Raw genomic sequence first — 19,485 nt, forward strand, 5'->3', positions numbered from 1 at the left:
TTCATTTTTAACAAACTTCAAACTGTTGCTTGCTCCAAACCTAGGTACCATAAGTTTCCCAGCTTGGATTCTTAGGACAGGGGAAAGGGAATGGGCTGCATGCAAGGACAAAAGGCTCATTCATGTTGAATCCACCCATCTCCCTGACCTAAATCTGATGTTTTCTCCACAGAACAAAACAGCTTTTTGGGTTCAAATCTCAGCTGCTGTACAGAAGAAGAAAAATTGAGACTTTCTTGTGCTTCTGTAAGAGTCACCCTGTAGTAAAACCGATTGTTTCTTGTATTGAACTTCCAGGTATACAGTACATAGACGGTTTCTTGCATTGAGCTTTCATATCTATAACAATCTTCTGTTTGTGTTTAAATAATTGGTTGTTGTGTTTAGTGTGGGGGCCTATTAGCCCTAAACCTAGATACAGAACAAGACAGGTTTAGCTGCAGAATACTGGTACATCTTGGTTCTCATTTAACAAGATATAGAAGCTTAAAAGATGAGCAGAGGTCTCCTACCTAAAATATTTCTGCTCCATAATAAAAATGGGCATGTAGCACCACCTTCTGGTTGCTTGTTCAAAAACACAGAGCAAATAATTAAGGACTGAGAAATAAAACAGCCAAAGGTTGTGGTGTACTTAACCTTTGTTCAAAACAGGACTGCTGATCGTAGTCAACAAGAGAATGTTTGTTTTCTTACACATATCTCAAGCTGTAAAAAAAATTGTTGTAATGGGCAGCTGCTCAGGAGTCTGAAACAGCCTTCCCCAACCTCTTTCTGTCCAGATGTTTTGGACAGAACATCACCCCTCTCAGTTTGTGATATCACCCCTCACAATTTGTGATAATTGCTGGACCTGGTGGGAGTTGTAGTCCAAACATCTGGAGGGCACCGTGTTGGGGAAGTCTGATCTAAGACAAAATATTGCTGGAAAAGTGCCTTTTCAAGTCATGCTGCAGGCAAACCTTCTGATGGAATCTTACAGCAGAAGATAGTTTCACAAAAAGGACAGGCATGGGTCATGCTTATAAGGAAAACAATTAAACTAGAACCTACGTTAAAAAGAAAATTTGGGTATTGTTCTTCCTTTCTACTAGTAACTACTGCCTACATCTTGATTTCAGCAACTGTGTCCAGGTTGATTTATAAGTTACTACAAAAAATGATGATACAAAATGCTATCACACCCAACACTGAAACTTCTGGTCCTATGACTGCCTACAATTCAACCCACAGTTTTAAGATAGTTTTAGGGTAAATCTCCAAACTTGGATTGGGGTTTACTTCCAGCAAATGAGTCAACATTTTCCTCGCGAGCAGGAAGCTGTTTCAAGAAGCCAGTTCTGTGCACATCCAGCTAAATCTCTAACAAAGAAGAAATAACTTTTCTCTCAAGGTGCATTCCCATGGCCACAGAATGTTAACCTGTTTCTTACATTCTCACCTGCTCTTTCCCTTACCCAATGAGCAGACCAATCCATCCTGCCAAAGGCAGCCATCTTCCTCAACAGCATGTGCTGACAATTCTGCAGTACTAAGAACACATCAGTACTATTTGGGTTCACTCTATCACTGTAGATCAGGGGTCGGGACACTGACAACAGAATGGTACTGTTTCTTGTTCAAACTGTGAATGCCCCCCCTTCCAGAATTCCACCTGGCTGCAAATTCCTAGCAGGACACAAAACCCAAAAGGGGGGGGTCCTCACTGCCCAAACCTGTTGCCACAGCAACACCACAGATCAGCTGTTGGCCAGGAGGTGCAGAGCCATTGCTCAGGTGACAAGTCACCATCACAACAGGTGCCCAATTGCCCTGCAAGACAGAGGAAGAGAGGACTTCCTTCTATGAGGTGTTTAAAGTACAGCAGCGGGTGGCCAAGGATTCATGCCAGACAACACTTAAAGCCATGGAACAGTTAGGTTGAAAAAGAAGCAAAGGGCAATATAAAACTCATCACTTCTGGAGCTCAAGCTGCAGAAAGGGTGGTGAGAGTCCTGATCACTGTAATTAGCTGGATTGTAACAGATGAACATGTATTGTTCTTCCCTGCAGGAAATGACTAGCCAAGAAAAAGGTTAATGGAGAAGTCCTCACGCACATACACTATAAAAGCAATGCTTTTAAAAACTTTTAAAGTGTGGGGGGGGGACTTAAGCAGTAATGTCTCACTTAAAGTTTCCATTTTGATGATGAAATTGCATCTCTCTCAACAGAGACATGCTACACTAAGCTAGCTATTATTAACAATTCTATCCCAATTGAAAAACAACAACAGTATCAATATTAGAACAATTTTTACCTTTACATTCAAATTGGGTTTTATCTGCAATGTTGGGTACGTGACAAGTACTGGATTCATCATCCAATGCCAGTTTGCCATTAGTCTTAAAATGCAATGAATATACTTGTTATAGCAACAAAACACTGACCAGTAAGAAATCCATTTGAGCTACCTTTATGAATCAATACAGATTTCAAAAAGGTGCGAGATTCTACTGTTCTTGATCCTCTGAAGCTAGGATTTCCTGTCAGGATACAATCATTAGCATCAACAGCAGGATTTCAGTCTTTGATACAGGAGCAAATGGTAAAAGAAAAAGTTTGAAATGTTTGGGGTTTTTTAAATAACTTCTTAAGATGTTAGCATTTGGTACAACAGTTTCATATAATTTATATTTTGGCTGACGCGTAAAAAGAGACATAGCCAAAGTCACAATAAAAACAATTTTAGTCATTTGCTTTTTTTCCCCAGGTCCATTATTTTTAAAAAAAATTAAAACTATTTGATTTTAGAAGGCTTTTGGTTTTCAACCCAGCAGGAATAGTTGGATGAAAAATATTGAACTTGAAAAAGGGGGAGAGGGAGTTTCAAGAATATTACTTTTGCAGTAGCATTATGGAATCAAAGTTGAAGGTGGACATTGAACACTGTGCCTTTAGAAAGATAAAATGGTTTTGTGGATAATTTCAATGCATTCTCTGATCTCATCCTCCTTGATCACCAGCGGGGGAGCCAATCGGATGATATCACCATGTGTTGGTTTGGCCAGCAGTCCATTGTCACGGAGTCGCAGACACACCTTCCAGGCATCATAGTCTTTAAAAGAAATCCAAAATATAGAATCAAATATTTGCTTTACAACCAAATGAAGTATGCATTACATTTGCATCCCCACCTTTCCTCCAAGGAGCTCAAGGTGGCACACGTGTTTCCTCTCCTTCCCATTTCTTCCTCACAACAATTCTGTTTAGAAATGGCAGCTTAGACAAATTTTTCAGCTCTGGCCACAAAGACCAGATGTGCTCCCACTTTTTAGACAGTACATAAACTTGATTGAACTTACAATTTTTTTACAGGAAAAAGCATGTCAAACAGTCTGGGCTACTACCTATTTACCCCAGGCAGGAGGACTTCAGACTTTCAGAACTTTCTGTTACAATTGAAACTGACATGGTTTGTCTAAACACTATTCCCAGAGCATCCTCAATTTCAGGTATTTAGGGTCAAACTTCCCTACTCTCCTTTTGTGTGTATTTTCAAATACTGCCTTTTTTAAATTCAAAAATGTGAAAAAGGAGAACAGGATATATACCCCCAAGATATATATCCTTACTCAGACAGCACCACCACCTAATTGATTCTGAATGGATACAATATTATGCTATTGCCTCTAAACTAGAACTCTCACAATTCTCTTGCAAAAGTGAAAATGGCCTTGAATCATGTTGAAGTCTTGTTAACAAAGTGTAAAAACAGCCTTACCTTTCGTTTCACGAATAACAATAGCATTTAATAATCCTTTTCCTCTGACACAAGCCACAATATCTGACGGAGTCTTCATAAGCTCATTCCTCAATAAGTTGCCCATCATTTCTGAATTCTTAACTAACTTTTCTTCTTCAATGACCTAAAGCAGTTTGAAACAAAGGTAAGAAAACTGAATGCTGGAGGAAGAATCATAAAAACGTAAACATAAGGTTCAGTTTGGCTCTCATCACAAGACCACTACTAACCGTAATTTTAATTTATAATTATAATTTGTAATTGCTTATAATTACTAACCATACACAGTTAACCATAAAATTACAAGTCATAACATGGTACAGATGTAAAAAATAAGTCTTCAATTATGAAGACGTGAACAAACATACGACACAAAGCAGATACACGGATAATTGCCTACTTTTATTATTAGACATGTTGAGGGAAATGACTGTGAACATGCAGTTTTCAAGTTATTTAAATACAGCACCATGTTAGCTTAGTCATGCATAGCATTCATAGACCTTAAACTGATATTTACATACCTCAAGTGCTGCTATGGCCACCCGGCAAGCCAATGGGTTCCCTCCATACGTAGAACCATGTTCTCCAGGTTTAATGGAGAGCATGATTTCATCATCACATAGTACCGCTGAAACCTAAGAACAGAAATTCTGCACTGAGATAACGTTTACCAAAAACTTAAGAACATTTTCCCTTTGTCCTGCTTCACAACACCGCAGAGGTTCCACTAAATTACATGTATGTAATCTTTTGGCATCATTATGTATTTAAGACTGTAATTCTGAAAGTCGGGACTGTGTTGGTTTGTTTTTATTGATATGTAAAGCAGCTCAGGGAGTGTTTACAGCTAAAGAGTGGGGCAAAAATGTTTTTAACTAACTAACTAGCCACTTTGCTGCCTCCCCGCTATGGTTACTGCTGCTACACAGAGTCTAAGGCAATATTCCAATTTATTTCCCATTGCTTTATGAAGTATGCATTCCTCAGTAAATGCTTTGCAGACTGAACTGCAGGTGGGTACAATTGCCTGTTTACTGTGTTCAGCATTTATTTACCATTTTTAAACTTCTGACTCAGCTCTAAGAGAGTTGCAAAATGTTGGATGTAGTACTCAGGCTACTCAGCAGGAAAAGGAAAAGAAATTCTCCATTTCAAAGCTGTTTTCACCAGACAGTCATGTAAGTGGTCTAGAGAACTTAAATGGCTTGATCCTAAAGACATTTTACTGTATGTGATAGCCACAGATCTGAAGAGACCAATATATACTTAAGATTCCAAACTAAGCAATACTTGTTCAAAAATAAGAGAGTTGTTAAACTACCCAAAATGTACAGCTAGTTTCATAACACCATATCACACTTCAAAGTGCTTGCTTTGTGCCTAGTTCTCCTGGACTTAGTTAGAAACCTGGAGCTATGTGATGGAGAAATTTCCCTTCCTGAATATGATTATTACAGTTGTTCTTGCCCAGCTAAATGTATTAACAATGGAGCAATTTCAAGTATTACGAGTACAGTACCTCAGCTCAGTACTTCTAGGTTGTTACAGGTCTGACCTTGGAAATTCAGAGCTACGGGAACACAATTGAATTGGCCAGCATGCAATCTGCAGGTTCAGTCCCTGGCATCTCCAGAAAGAACTAGGACCCCTTCTGAAACCCTGGGTGGTCACTGCCATTCAATGTAGTCAGTACTGAGCTAGATGGATCAATGGTCTAACTCAATATAAGGAAGCTTCCTATGTCCGCATTTGCTGACCATTGTCATATTGTAAGAACATGAATTCTGGAAGATAGTCCTAACTGACTCCATCAATGGCCCTTTCATTAAGCCAGTTTTGTATCTTAAACCTGTTGAAAGCTCCCAAAAACAGTTCAGAGCCAGCTGTTTCTCATTCAATATTACTTACGGGATAAACACCTCCAGACAGGGCCTTTCCAAGCAGGATCATATCTGGTCTAACGTTTTCATGATCGACAGCCAGCATTTTCCCAGTCCTTGCCAACCCGGTCTGAATTTCATCAGCGATAAAGAGAACCTGTTTTATTTTAAAAGGAGCACATATTCAATAAGTATTTCCTTGACAAGGAAAGTTCACCCCAAACATCCCTAGCAACTCTCGTCCAAATTACAGAAACTGGTATAATTAAACAACTAGTTCCAATGTTTAATCTTTGCTCAGCATACTGCTATATCACACCACATCTAGATCGCATAACTTAAAAAATTCTAGGCTACATTTGTGCCCACAAGATTCTTTATGGTAGTACGATTTCACAAACCAAGAATGCTTAACAGCATTTCACTTAACACCCCCTTTAGAACTTTTCATATGAGAGGTCTGAATATCACTTGCATACCATTATCAGAGTCTCATGCACTGGAAAGCATAAAAGAAAATAGATTCAATCCAGAGAGCCCCTTTAGACTTGCATAGAGAGGGACTTGATGAATTATCATTCAATGAGCATTTAATTTGGTTTGTTCTCCTTTAAAAGAGAAGATTCTCCAAAGCAACACTCCAAATGAAGATCTTGCAATATGACTTTCTTGACCCCATTCCTAATATACATTTACTCTGTCTGATCTGTTATGTGGTAAAGTCCAAATGATGTATATATTTGGAAGCAGGAAGGTCATTATAATCATTCCACAGGGTGAAATTTGCCACTGCTGTACCCCAAGATAAACCAAAATGTTCTATGGAAACAGCCCTATCAGACTGAAAAGCAAAGACAATTTATGAGTTGCCCAGGAGTGGGATAAAGTCCATTTAAAAGGTACACAAAGTATATTATAATAACCTTGTCGTCTACTTAAGATAGGCACAGAACTGATAAGATAGTAGAGTTGAGCAACAGCTCACTTTGGGGGAAAGTGTTTTACCAGGTCAAAACCAACAACATTGGTGAGCAAAACACTGATTTCTTTATTTTTTTTATAAAAAAAAGCTATACCAGTTACTACTGGACCTTTGGGAGATTCAAGCAACTAAACATTAGATTGTGTTAACAGGCAGTGAAAAAAAAGTTTTTTGAAACTTATAACAGCATTATACGATTGTTATCTTTGGTCTAAACAAGGCCCATTGTATTAGTTAAAAGACTTGGCCACTTTCCACTGCTTAAATGTTCTCTTCTTAGCAGTGTGACTTACTTACATTATGCTTTGTGCAAAGCTCTCGCACACCTGTGAGGTAACCTTTATCAGGAACAACGACACCAGCTTCCCCTTGAATTGGTTCCACCATGAAAGCTGCTACATTTGGATCTTGAAGTGCACGCTAAGGATAAGTATATTGCAATGAAGAAAGAGGGTTACTGAATGCTGTTATGGAGAGATGCAGAACAAGATTTATAACATTCCTTCTCCTAACTTCTGAATAAGTCTTCACAGAATGGAAAATTGCAACACACCTCAAGAGCTGGCAAGTCATTGTATGGAATTATTTCAAACCCTGGCATAAATGGTCCAAACCCATCATAACTGGAAGGATCTGTAGAACTTGAGATAGCAGACAACGTTCTTCCCCAGAAGTTGCCGGCTGGAAGGAGAGGGGGAAAAGAATGAACAAAACACATAATGTTCAATTACGTTATGCAGCCTAGCCAACTCAACCATCCGAAGATGTCGAAAGACACCACATCTTTCTAAAAGGTAGAGATGCTAGAGATGTATCACAGTTGTGTTCAGATCAAGGATGGGTAACCTGTGGTCCTCTAGATGTTGCTGGACTACAACTCCCATCATCCCACTCAACATGGCACAGGCATTAAAACCTCGTTGCCCAACTCTGGATTTTAAACAGCATTTAATGTTATGGGAATTGATTCTGTTGAAAATGCATAGCAAAATACAGATCGTTTAATCATGTTCACCTTGTATGTTTGCCATGTATGCAAGTGCCAAAGAGTTGCAACTTACCAAAGTTATAACAAAACAAAGTATTTTATCCAACATGCTTATCCAGGATGGATGGTTACAGCATGCTGTCTTAACAGAGCCCAGAACACTGACTGCATGAGATTTCAGTTGACCAATACATTTCACAAGCCTAAGCACACTGCCTCAACAGCAAGTCCCTCCAAACTGAACAGGATTCGTTCCCTAATAAGTGTTGTTTATGACTGTAGCCCTAATTTGTCAGCACCATATTCCCACCCCACTTTCACCCATGAAAAGATAGATTAATCTCTTCTCACTTAGGTTTTGGTTCTTTATGGCACCAGAGACAATACAGGATTTGATAAATTGGAAGGTGATGAGGGCACAACTTTGCACATTATTTTAACTTAGTAAAGTGGTGAATTCATTACAAGCAACAAACCATTTAACAGGGGTGGGAACTTCAGGTCCAGGAACCAAAAGTGGCTTCTCTGGTCTTTCCACCCAACTCTTGGGATTCTCCCTACAACAAATTTTCTCTTCCCTGACCACGCCCATCAATAGCCCCTTTCCTCTCTCTCATCAAGTGCATCTGCCACTGAAATGTGGCTTACTTTACACAGGTAAGTCAGATCCCTTGCTTTGTTTACTTCTTGCCTCTGGCCCCACCCATCGCAGGCATGTGGCTTGGGAAGGAATGCAGCCCTGAGGCTGCAAAAGATTCCGTACTACTTTGTAACAGGTTTAAATAAAAGACACAGAAACTCCATTTTTAATACAAAGGTATTCCTACAGCATGTTGTTGTTTTTAAAATGTGCATGATTTCATAATCCAAAGTCTCCACTACCTTTGTTATGCCCACCTGCAACAAGTTCTTGTGATATTTAAAACTCTGACATACCTGCGAAAACTATCTTTGCCTTGTATTTGGGAATTCCTTTCACTGTATATGCCCACTTGCGAGCCAGTTTACACGCTGTTTCTCCAGCCTCCACACCTAAAATAAGAGAGCACAAAAGGTGGAACCAGGAGAGGGGTAGGAAGAGAAGGAGAACTCATTAATATCAGAAGCCACATGGTGGACTAGAGTAGGCATGGTAAGAGCCTAGGGCCCTGGAAGTGTGGGACGGGACAGCTAAAAGCAGTGTGATGTCATCAAGAAGCTGAGTTCTGCTGGAACTCTGCACATGCCTTGGAACCACGCTTATACTTTGGCAGTGTCATTGCAAAGTAAGAGAGAAAGATACACTGACTTAAGCTAAACAACCTCCTATAGCAGCAGCGAGAGCATGGCCCCACAGCAGCCTCCCCCCCCCCCCCGTCCTTGCTCAAAATTCTGAATACATCCTTGAGCTGAAAAAGGTTGGAGACACAGCACTTTCTGTGCAACAGATTTCCAAACACACAGGAAGCAAGCCCAAATCTCAGGGATCCACAACTGTTCTCTCTAGCTTCCCACTTAAGTGACAAAAGCTGTCCATTCACATGCTTTTTTGGAGGAGAGAACAGAAAGCATTACCTGTGTTCATTGGAAGTACTTTGTTGTATTTGAACATTTTTGTGATATACTCTTCATATTCGCCAAGTACATCATTGTAAAACGCTCTTGAGGTAAGGGTAAGTTTGTCACACTGGGCTTTCAGAGCATCTACAATCTTTGGGTGACAATGGCCTTGATTGACAGCACTGTAAGCACTTAAGAAATCGAAGTATTTTCTGCCTTCTACATCCCATACATAAACACCTGGGGGGGGGGTTAGACAAGCAGAGATACAGTATTAGGAGAATATTAACAATTGATATATCACACACAAAAACCTCTGGTGAAATATAAAACAAAAAAATAATGTTGATCATTTATTGTTTTTAGAATTCAGGCATAGGGTGAATGATGCAACTGATTAAGTCATTCAACTGCTAAAAAAACATTGAATAATATCTAGCTAAATAAAAAAGCAGCACTTCAGTATAGATATACTACATAAACGGAATGGCTGCTTTAGCAAAACTGAGCAGAAATGACACAAAGTACAGAATTCACATTTCCTATACGTACTTTTTGGCACAGTTACCTATGCATTTTCTGTGACTGTAAGATAACTGGCTAAGCTATATTGTATTAAGCACTGTAGTAGTACTGAGAAAAGACTATCACCTGAAAATACAAAAGTATTATCTGTGCAATGCGCGGGTGGGGATAAACTTCATTCTCTTCCCTTGAAAATGGGCTGTCTGGTGCTGCATTTCCCCCAAGGTACAGTAGTCCTGCTAGCACAAGCCAGAAGTTACATTTTTGGCACAGTCTAGGGCAATCTGCTCATGCTGACTTTAGCTATGAAAGACTTGTAGCCATTTCACATAGATATCAAATGTGTTTACCAGGCACAGCTTCATAAAAACAGGAATGGGTAGCTAGCTTCCAAAATGACCACCATTTGGGTCACACTGACTTTTCACCCACACTGTTCAACATGCACCTTCTAAGGTAGGTCAAGTATTATGCATTTGAGCACAAAATCTCTTTGTAGGCCAACAGTATAAAACTATGGAAAGGCTGTTTTATTTTCAAACTTCCTAGGTGAGAGCGAGACTCCATGCCTGCACCCATCTGCCGCAAGTGCTATGCCAAGGCAGGCTGCTGGATGCCAAGACAATAAAAACTGCCTGCTTGTCCTCATGGAAGCATGAGGTATATCTTTACACACTACTTTGCACTTTGCTACACTTATCTAGCTACCAAACACATGTTCAGGAAGATAATACTAACCTAAGAAGCTGCTAATTTGCAAATGCAAACCAGTAAAAGAGTTGACCTGAAAACAGTTTCCAGACGCTTGTTTTACTACAAGCTTTAATCTTGCATTATGAGGTTACATAGTAGCAAGGAAACAGACTTTGAGACCATTTGCACTTCTAATTAGGCTAAATAGGCATTCCCTTGATTTGGTGAAGCTTGTCAAAAGTAATAAAAGTTCAGCAACCTTGTAGATCAGGTGGTAAGTATGCTAAACAGTTGGTACCCTAAGGTCAGGATAGTCTAGTGATATATTACTGGGGAGACGCCAACAATAAAGAATGCTAACAGAGCCCTACCAAAACTAGACGTTAGAATTATTCAGATTAGGGGTGTGGAAGCTGCAGTCTATGGGCCAGATGTGGTGCTCCAAGCCTCCCCATTTGGCCTGCTAGGCCATTTCACCCCAAGCCATACTCAGCTGCCTCACACCTGCCCCATCAGTGTGGCTGGGGCAGGTAAGTACAAGCTGATTTAGGTGCACAAGTGAGTTTCCTGTGGAGAACCAGTAGGCACAGCTGATCCCTGCAGAAAGCAGGTTCGAACTCACCTCCCATCCACTGAGTTCAAGCCTACTTTTCAGAGGCTTCCAAGGGCTCTCTGCAAGCCTTCTATAGTGCTTGGAAGTCACTATCTCCCTCTATCCCAGCAGACCACATCTGACAGATGGGCTGGGCCACCACTACCCCCTATTAATCATTATGACGTCATTAGAGGAAGAGGAAGACCTTGGCCACCAGATCCCTGGCTCACATTAAGACAGGTTTTAAAACTTTCCAACGCTAATCATTGCGCCCGGAACTGAAAGCAACATAAACCAAAGAACTGTGGGAAATAAAGGCAATATAAAAGAGAAGTAAGTTTTTATAGCAATACACACCACACTGAATGCAGTATGATCTGCTGTTTTTTATACAACTAAATGGAAATGTGGTGAATACTTAAAAGAAATGTAACAACCAGATAAATTTCAAAGTATATATATGATAGCAGCTAAAAATAACTAGAAGAGGGGTGGTAACTAAGGAGATGTAGCACAGCAAGGATTAAACAAGAACCCATGGAGGGATGTGTGGGGAAGTCAAAGAATATATGCTAAGTCAGGCATCCCTAAACTGCGGCCCTCCAGATGTTTTGGCTTACAACTTCCATCATCCCTAGCTAACAGGACCAGTGGTTGGGGAAGATGGGAATTGTAGTCCAAAACATCTGGAGGGCCAAAGTTTGGGGATGCCTGTGCTAAGTGATGATAACTGTATAATGTCTGTATAAAATTATATATGTATGAAATGTGGCATTTTTTAGCTCAGAACTCTCAAGCATTCTAGGATTTAAAGCAGGTCAGGAAACCTGCCGTTCTCCAGACATTACTGGACACCAAATCCCAGCATCCCTAGACAGCATGGCCAAGAGTCAGACATGATTCCCCGCCCCTAATTTAAAGGTTATTATGCCACCTCTCCTGAGTTGGTCTCAAATGCCAAGCAGTGCTCAGTGAGCCAGAAATAGAGCAGCAGGCACAGATTATTTCAGCCAGTGACAGCTGCAGGCTGCCTCTCACAACTCTTTGCAAAATACTTACCCTATGCATCATCAGGGAATGAAAAACTGGCAAACCACAGACACAGGCTATGCCTGCTGCTGCCTATCTTTTGAATTCAACATGCTTCTGTCCTGTTCAGACAACTAGAATAGTTCTCACATCTGCATTTTGCACAATGCTGGCTAAGAGGAAGTTACTTTTAACTTAATCAATAAACCGCCAAAGGAGAGCTGTGGAACTAGACTATACAAATGACTCCTCCAACATGAAAGGTAAAGGTACCCCTGACTATTAGGTCGAGTCACGGACAACTCTGGGGTTGCGCGCTCATCTCCCTCTATAGGCCGAGGGAGCTGGCGTTTGTCCGCAGACAGCTTCTGGGTCATGTGGCCAGCGTGACTAAGCCACTTCTGGCGAACCAGAGCAGCACACTGAAACGCCGTTTACCTTCCCGCTGGAGCAGTACCTATTTATCTACTTGCTTTTGAACTGCTAGGTGGGCAGGAGCTGGGACCGAACAACAGGAGCTCACCCCGTCGTGGGGATTCAAACTGCCGACCTTCCAATCATCAAGCCCTAGGCTCAGTGGTTTAGACCACAGCGCCACGTGTGTCCCTTCCTACATTAAGAACCATTATATGCCTCCCCACACGCTGCCAAATGCCAACTTCCTCTGTCTTCTTGGAATCTTCTTCAAACTGTTTGGGAGAGGCAGACCCATGATCCCATAACACAAGGGGTGGGGGGGAGAAACTATCATCCCCAGGAAGATAGTAGTAACAGTGTTTTCTTTCTTCTGAGTTAACACAGTCAAGAAAACAGCTGAGATTGCACATGCACAGCGGCCAGAGTATCCCACATTTCTGTTCCCAAAGAAGCATCATTGTTGCAGTGATGATACAAATGTTTCTTGCCACTGGAAAGCATTAAAGTGAATGGCTGAGTTAAGCTAGCTATAAGCTCCCATCCCTTGCTTAGGAACGTATTGGAAAGATTAAAAGTGCATACCTTTTCCTTTTTCAAGAGCAACAGGGAGCGGGTGGTAGTTATGTGCACCATACTTGGCCTCACGCTCAAATATGTAGTCAGATGATGGAGGGCCTTGGACTGTTTTCTTAGTTGCAACTGACGTAGCTGAACTCACTGAAGCATGAACGCCTCGACAGAGAACGCCAAACGACTGCCGATGAGCCAGTTTAGAAAACATGGTTACAGTATGCTGAAGGTCTGAAAAAAGAAAAAAACCGGCACATAGGGAATTGGGTCAGAATCATGAAACTCAAGGGGGTGTCCGCTTCAACACCACAACTGCAAACGAAACCTATACAAATAGTTGTGATTACATGCAGGATTTTGAGCGGGCCTTCTTACATTGACAAAGCATTTCAACACAGAAACCTAGATCCTAGTGCACTATTAAAAATTATCCACAGAACAGCTGATATGATCTTCATGAGGTAGACACAGGCATTGCACAGCTAAGCTAGAAAACATGGGACAACACGGTAGACCCCAACCCAAGTTTCCAACCCAAGAGTCTATCTTATATGCAACACACAACGAAACATACTCTTGCTAAGGTACATGCCTTCCCCATTAGGTGTGAGTTCACGCCACGATGAGTCATGGAAAATTGCATCACACCAAGCCTGTCAGTTAAAAGTTTTGGTATGCTTAAAAGTTACCTTTGGATATCTCAGAGTCAACATCCAGATTTGTGCTCAGCTTATAGCAAGGGCGGGGAGCCTTTCTCAGCCCATTCCTTCTTGGCCAACATTCTGAGGGCCACATGCCCAGTGGTGCGCAGGGCCAGAGGCAAAAGTGGGTGGAGCAACAGGTGTTGACTACGCAAAAGTTGGAGGCGTATATCGATCGATATGCATACACCAACCTACATTATTGCAGTTCAAGAACATATTCCAGCCAAGCAACACTCAAAGAGGGTGCAGAGAAGGGCCCAGGAGGTATGTGGCTTGTGAAGAGTCCTGAGAGCTGAACAGAGGCCTCAAGCTCCTAAACCTGAGGTTCCCCATATCTGACCTACAGCTTGAAGACCAGAATTGCCAGTTCTCATCACTATGTTCCAAGCTCTGAGCCATGAAACAACTATCGCATAGGCCCTGCATCTTGAAAACCAACATGTAAGAAGATGCCAGAGGATTTTCTATAGCATTTTCAATTATCACATGTTTTTCACTGTTGGTCACTTAAAGGTAAAGGGACCCCTGACCATTAGGTTCAGTCATGACCGACTCTGGGGTTGCGGCGCTCATCTCGCATTATTGACCGAGGGAGCCAGCATATAGCTTCCAGGTCATGTGGCCAGCATGACAAAGCCGCTTCTAGCGAACCAGAGCAGCACACGGAAACGCCGTTTACCTTCCCGCTGTAGCGGTACCTATTTATCTACTTGCACTTTGACGTGCTTTCGAACTGCTAGGTTGGCAGGAGTTGGGACCGAGCAACGAGAGCTCACCCCATCGTAGGGATTCGAACCGCCGACCTTTTGATCAGCAAGCCCTAGGCTCTGTGGTTTAACCCACAGCGCCACCTGCGTCCCGTTGGTCACTTAGCAGCAGATAAAAAGCCAGGAGAACTTAACAAAATAATAATCCCAAGTGCCTAGTTGCTTTGATGCTTAAAAGTCCTGGTGCAGGGATTAGAAATATTTTTCCAGGCTGCTGAACTCTACTGCAAATGTTCCCCTGTGGAGCTTTTAAAGAACAATTAATCTGAGTTACAATACAACCCTTGTCACTAGAGCATTGCAACACTGACAGCATACAGACTAATCTTCAATGTAAGTAAGACCTACTTTTACCTTTCAGTATCATTTGGTTCATGAAACCAAAGGGGATTGTTGTGGTGGGTTTTTTTTAAAAAAAAAATGGTTTATGCAAGCATTTGAAGAACTAAGCAAAACCATACACATATAGTTCTCTGCTCAATCATCACTAGATGGTTCATTCAAAAGACAGGTAAGCCTAGGGCATTGTGTGTGTGTGCTGATTAATAACTGCTTGTCATATTAAACATGAAACACAATATATTGGCTAAGGAAAAGAAAAGCTAAAAAAAAACTTAACTCTTCCCCCATCCTAAAAAAGAAGTGACATTACCAGATGCTTATACTCACTTGTTATAAGCTGTTTAAGCAGCATCCCTCACAGTGGAGCAGGAAACTAAAACACATTTCTAGGAGTGCAGCCTACAAAAGCTTGATTCTTTACTGTACTTGCAAGGGAATAAGGCCCATTGAACACTGAAAGACTTGTTTCCAAGCAAACATACACAGAACTGCACTGTTAGTATCCTACCATTCCAGCATACAAAGACGACATATAGCTTTGCTAGTTCATAGAATCATAGAGTTAGAAGGGATCTAAGGGTCATCTAGTCCAACCCCCAACCCCCCGCAATGCAGGAATCTCACCTAAAGCATCCATGACAGATGGCCCTGTTATACAGGAAAAGTCAATAGCTACCTCTGTTAATATTGACAGAACATGTTAATGCAGTTCCAATGTGACATTTAGAAATTGCACCCCCCAAAATAGCAAGCATTGCACTACATAAGATTTGGATACGACCCAGATTTAAAATTGCATCACTGAAAGCTTGCATCAGGATGAATTTCCCAATGATAGGACTATACAGGCCTGGCCCACTACACACCCGTCACAGGAAAAAAATAGCTAGCTTGCTTAATAAGCATATACAAGAAATAAATGCTGGTTTTAGAAAGAGGCAAATTTATGGTTTATTAAAATACTACCGGTATGAATCTAACTGTAACTGCTGTGATACTTAATGTCACTTCCTAACCTTGGCAAGTGTGACGAGTTGCCTTTGAAATCCTTCCCATAAGGCAACAGCACACGAGATGAGACAGTAATACGTGTATGTATATACACAGAAACCGTTTTTGAGAATACTCATATTTTCTGTTCATATACTACATTTTTACTTGTAATGATTTTGGAAGAATGTTCTGAATCTGCTGGTTATAAAGGTATTTTGAATGAGAAGTAAATCCCACCCAAACTGGTACTTTCTCAGGTCCATTTTCCTATTTAAGCATTTTAGCTTTACAGCCTAGTTACCAAATTCATCTCACTGCCAAATATTTACAGTCACATCACTATTTGCAAATAGTGGAAACAAGGATAGTGATGCACATGGGTAAAGTGCAAGAAAGCAGGGGGGGGGGGGTAGAGAGCATCTTAGCAAGGAAAGCCCAGTGGAGCTGAGAATAGTCAGGCTAGAAACATACGATATTATATTTATTCAGAGAGCTAGCATCAGTAAACAAGAGACTGCTGCTTGAGGCATATATACTCATCCTACTTTTGCCTTTTGAAACAGGTTTTGCATGCTTCATGTTGGTTTAAAAACCCACAAAAGCCTGTTTGAGAAAACACTAGCAGGACAAAAAATAATAATGTGTTTATGAGAGAGATGGCGCTCCAGATGTTGCTGAACTACAACTACAATTATCCCTGAGCATTGACTGCACTAACTGCAGTTGGTGGCATTTGGTAGTCTAGCAACATCTGGAAGGCCCAATGTCCCCCATATTGGGTTTATTACACGGGTAGTAATGATGGGAAGCACAAAACAGGAACTCTGCACGGTTTTGATTGCCACACCTCAAAAGGAATTTTGTGGAGTTGGAAAAGATGGGTCTCCTTAAAAGCAGTTTAAACCAATTCATGGAGGATAAGGCTAACAGTGATAGCTGTGTACTACTTCTGGTGTTAGATGCATTATGCCTCTGAATACCAGTTGCTGGGCAGCACAAGTGGGAAGGGTGCTTTTATGCTCACGCCCTGCTTGACAACATCCCACAGGCATCTAGTTGGTCTTTGTGAGTGAAGCATGTTGGATCAGATTGGCCTGAACCTACAGAGATCTTCATATGCCTCTTCTAGACCAGTTTGTTCTTAAAAGCTATGGCCTATTCCATCTCAAGTTTCCATTGCACTGTGCCAGAATACCACTAACAGTGCACTCCCATACATGTCTACTCAGAAGCAAGCCCCATGGGACTAATGCCCAGGTGAGTGTGCATATATTTCCTCTGCAACTCACTTTATTTACTCTCAAGGAAACCGGAAAAAGCCAGGGGCCTCCTTTAGCTGAGATCTTGTACCAGCAGAGTTTTACGGTTCTGCAAAAATGGAAGAAGTGAAGGGGGCCATAAAGACTCTCTTAAGGAGGAGAGATGAATGATGGCGACTTATTAAACTTGGAACACGGAATACATCGTAAAACGAAAACAAACCAATTGCGCGCGCGCACACGCACACACACACACACACACCCTCCCACAAGCAGATTTTGAAAAGGCAGAGGGTGTGATAAGGCTTCACGTACCCACCGTAGGCTGAAAGATGCTGTGCATACATTTCTAAATAAAGACCGGCTGGGGCTAAAGCGCAGAAAGAAGCCAGGGTTTGCGCACGCCAGTTGAAGCCGGTCGGGCAAACATACATACATTTACACTCTGTGCATGCTCAGACACACAGCGTCCCGTTACGTGCTCCAGAGCAGCCCACGGGTCTCCAGCAGGAGCTGAGGGGCTCCGACCCGCGTCAAATTACGTTGGGGAGGCCCGGAACAAAGCAATAAAAGGGGAAGAGAGCAAAAGGACGCCCACAGGAGGGAAAGAGCTGCATGGCCAGGGCCTCGCTCCCGCCCGACGGCCGCCGCCCGTTCCCCATCCTCCCGGGCATGACGGGGTGCAGCAGCCGCGGAAGGGGGGGTCCCCCCGAGGGAACAGGCGCCCGGCCGCTGGCCGGCCGACCCTTACCACCCCACACCCACCGCCGCGCTACCTTCCCAAGGCGACTCTCCTCCACTCCGGCGAGAAAGGGCAAGCGCGGCTTCCTCGGCCGCCTGTCACAGCTCAAAAGACCGGCCACGTCACAAGCCCCATGGCAGGACGCGCCGGCGCAGGGGCTCCCCATTGGCCTCCACTGCACGCCGCACCCAATCACGGCACGGCGAAGGCGCCCACCCCCGGCAGAGCTCGCTCGCTATTGGCTGCCTGCTTGTCCCCACCTCTGCCGCTTATTGATCCTCTTCGGTGCATTCCTAACGCCGCTCTCGACCAATCAGAGTTTGCGTCCCTCCTGGACGCCTCGCGCTGCACCGACCTTTTCTTGCCTCTCCGATACAGATTAATGATCAAGCCTACCTAAAGCATCCGTGATAGATGGCCATCCAAACTCTGCTTAAAAGCCTCCAAGAAAGGAGAGTCCATGCTGAGGATATTAATTTTTTTTCTATGTCTTTACTTAGACATATTTTAGATAAATAAGGGCCTGTATGTTCAGTTGATTAGACTTATTCCTCCAATGGTAGGGAGTTATTTTTAGATACAGATTTTCTTGGGCATCTGCGTTTCAAAGAAGAAGGAAAAAGTTCCACAAATTTGAAAGAAACCGTAGAAAAGAAGGAGTTGGAAGTGCAAAATCAATGAACGGAGAACGCGTGGAACACCCTTCCCATTTCCGGTTTCTCTGAGGCTGCTTTTCTCTAATAGGAACAATGACAGGGTTTTGCCACATGTTCCTGTTTTTGCGCTGCAATTCCAATCTCATCTTTTTTATTTTTTAAAAAAAAGCTGATCCAGAGATACATCCATAGAGAATGGGTGGCTAAATCCAAGGCTAAAGATGATATAGATCTGAATACCAGCTTCTGGGGTCAGATAAGAAGCAGAGGGGTGAATAGGAGAATGGGGACAAAACTAGAATTTAGGTGGCTCTGGCTCTACCAACTATTGGTCTCCCTTGTACTCTACGAGTACCAATGAGGAGGAACCACCACTGATAAGAAATTAGGGCTGCTGCTCTTGTGCCAACTTGCTTCTGTGCTTACAAGATTCACATGGCTGAACACTGGCAAGCAGTGAGCAGGACGAGAGAGATCTTTGGCCCAGTTAATGAGGGATCTTCTGTACTTAACCTGCCTGCCACTGACCTCAAAAGAGTATCTGATGTGTCTGGAAAGGGAGTGAAGTGTTTTGAGCAGTGTTTCCTTCCACACCACCCTGCTCTGTCATCGTTCAATTGATCTATTTACATGTAGGTAGTCGTGTTGGTCTGGTGTAGTCGAAACAAAATATTTTTTTCAGTAACACTTTAGAGACCAACTAAGTTTGTCAACCAATCATTCAATTGGTTGGTTAATTTTGTTCTTCTTCTCTGGCTATGGGCCTAGGGCCTAGGCTCTCAAGTGGAGCAGCATATGCAAATGTCCTGGGTGAGTGTAGTGACAGCAGGGGTGGGGGCAGAGATGGGGAAACGCTTGATTATGAATCGGACAACATGCATTTAAAGGCAAACCTACGAAAGTTGCAGTTTTCGAAACAATATGCAAATTGAAAGAGAGCCATCCTTAGAAATTCACACTTCACTGAATTTTCCAATGCATTTCTCCAGACAAGTAATATGTACAAACAAATGCATA

At 42.3% G+C, this 19,485-nt stretch overlaps 1 protein-coding gene across 4 annotated transcripts; it reads right to left on the reverse strand.

Moving 5' to 3' along the window:
• Positions 1-2,653: 2,653 nt before the first annotated feature.
• On the reverse strand, positions 2,654-17,967 carry OAT (ornithine aminotransferase). Of its 4 annotated transcripts, XM_035137938.2 has the most exons (11): positions 17,847-17,906; positions 17,101-17,179; positions 13,018-13,236; positions 9,192-9,416; positions 8,574-8,669; positions 7,203-7,330; positions 6,947-7,069; positions 5,696-5,824; positions 4,309-4,422; positions 3,764-3,908; positions 2,654-3,097 (listed from the first exon to the last, which is right to left on the reverse strand). In XM_035137938.2, exons 3-11 carry the CDS (start codon positions 13,214-13,216, stop codon positions 2,937-2,939), a joined length of 1,320 nt encoding a protein of 439 aa, XP_034993829.1. In that variant the 5' UTR covers positions 13,217-13,236; positions 17,101-17,179; positions 17,847-17,906; the 3' UTR covers positions 2,654-2,936. The 4 variants fall into 4 exon arrangements, with proteins under 4 accessions (XP_034993829.1, XP_034993828.1, XP_034993830.1 ...); XM_035137937.2 differs by lacking the exon at positions 17,101-17,179 and having other exon boundaries at positions 17,847-17,967; XM_035137939.2 differs by lacking the exons at positions 17,101-17,179; positions 17,847-17,906 and adding an exon at positions 17,507-17,785.
• Positions 17,968-19,485: the final 1,518 nt, after the last annotated feature.

Source organism: Zootoca vivipara, chromosome 5 (genome assembly GCF_963506605.1).
Source record: "Zootoca vivipara chromosome 5, rZooViv1.1, whole genome shotgun sequence".
NCBI classification, from domain to species: Eukaryota; Metazoa; Chordata; class Lepidosauria; order Squamata; family Lacertidae; genus Zootoca; species Zootoca vivipara.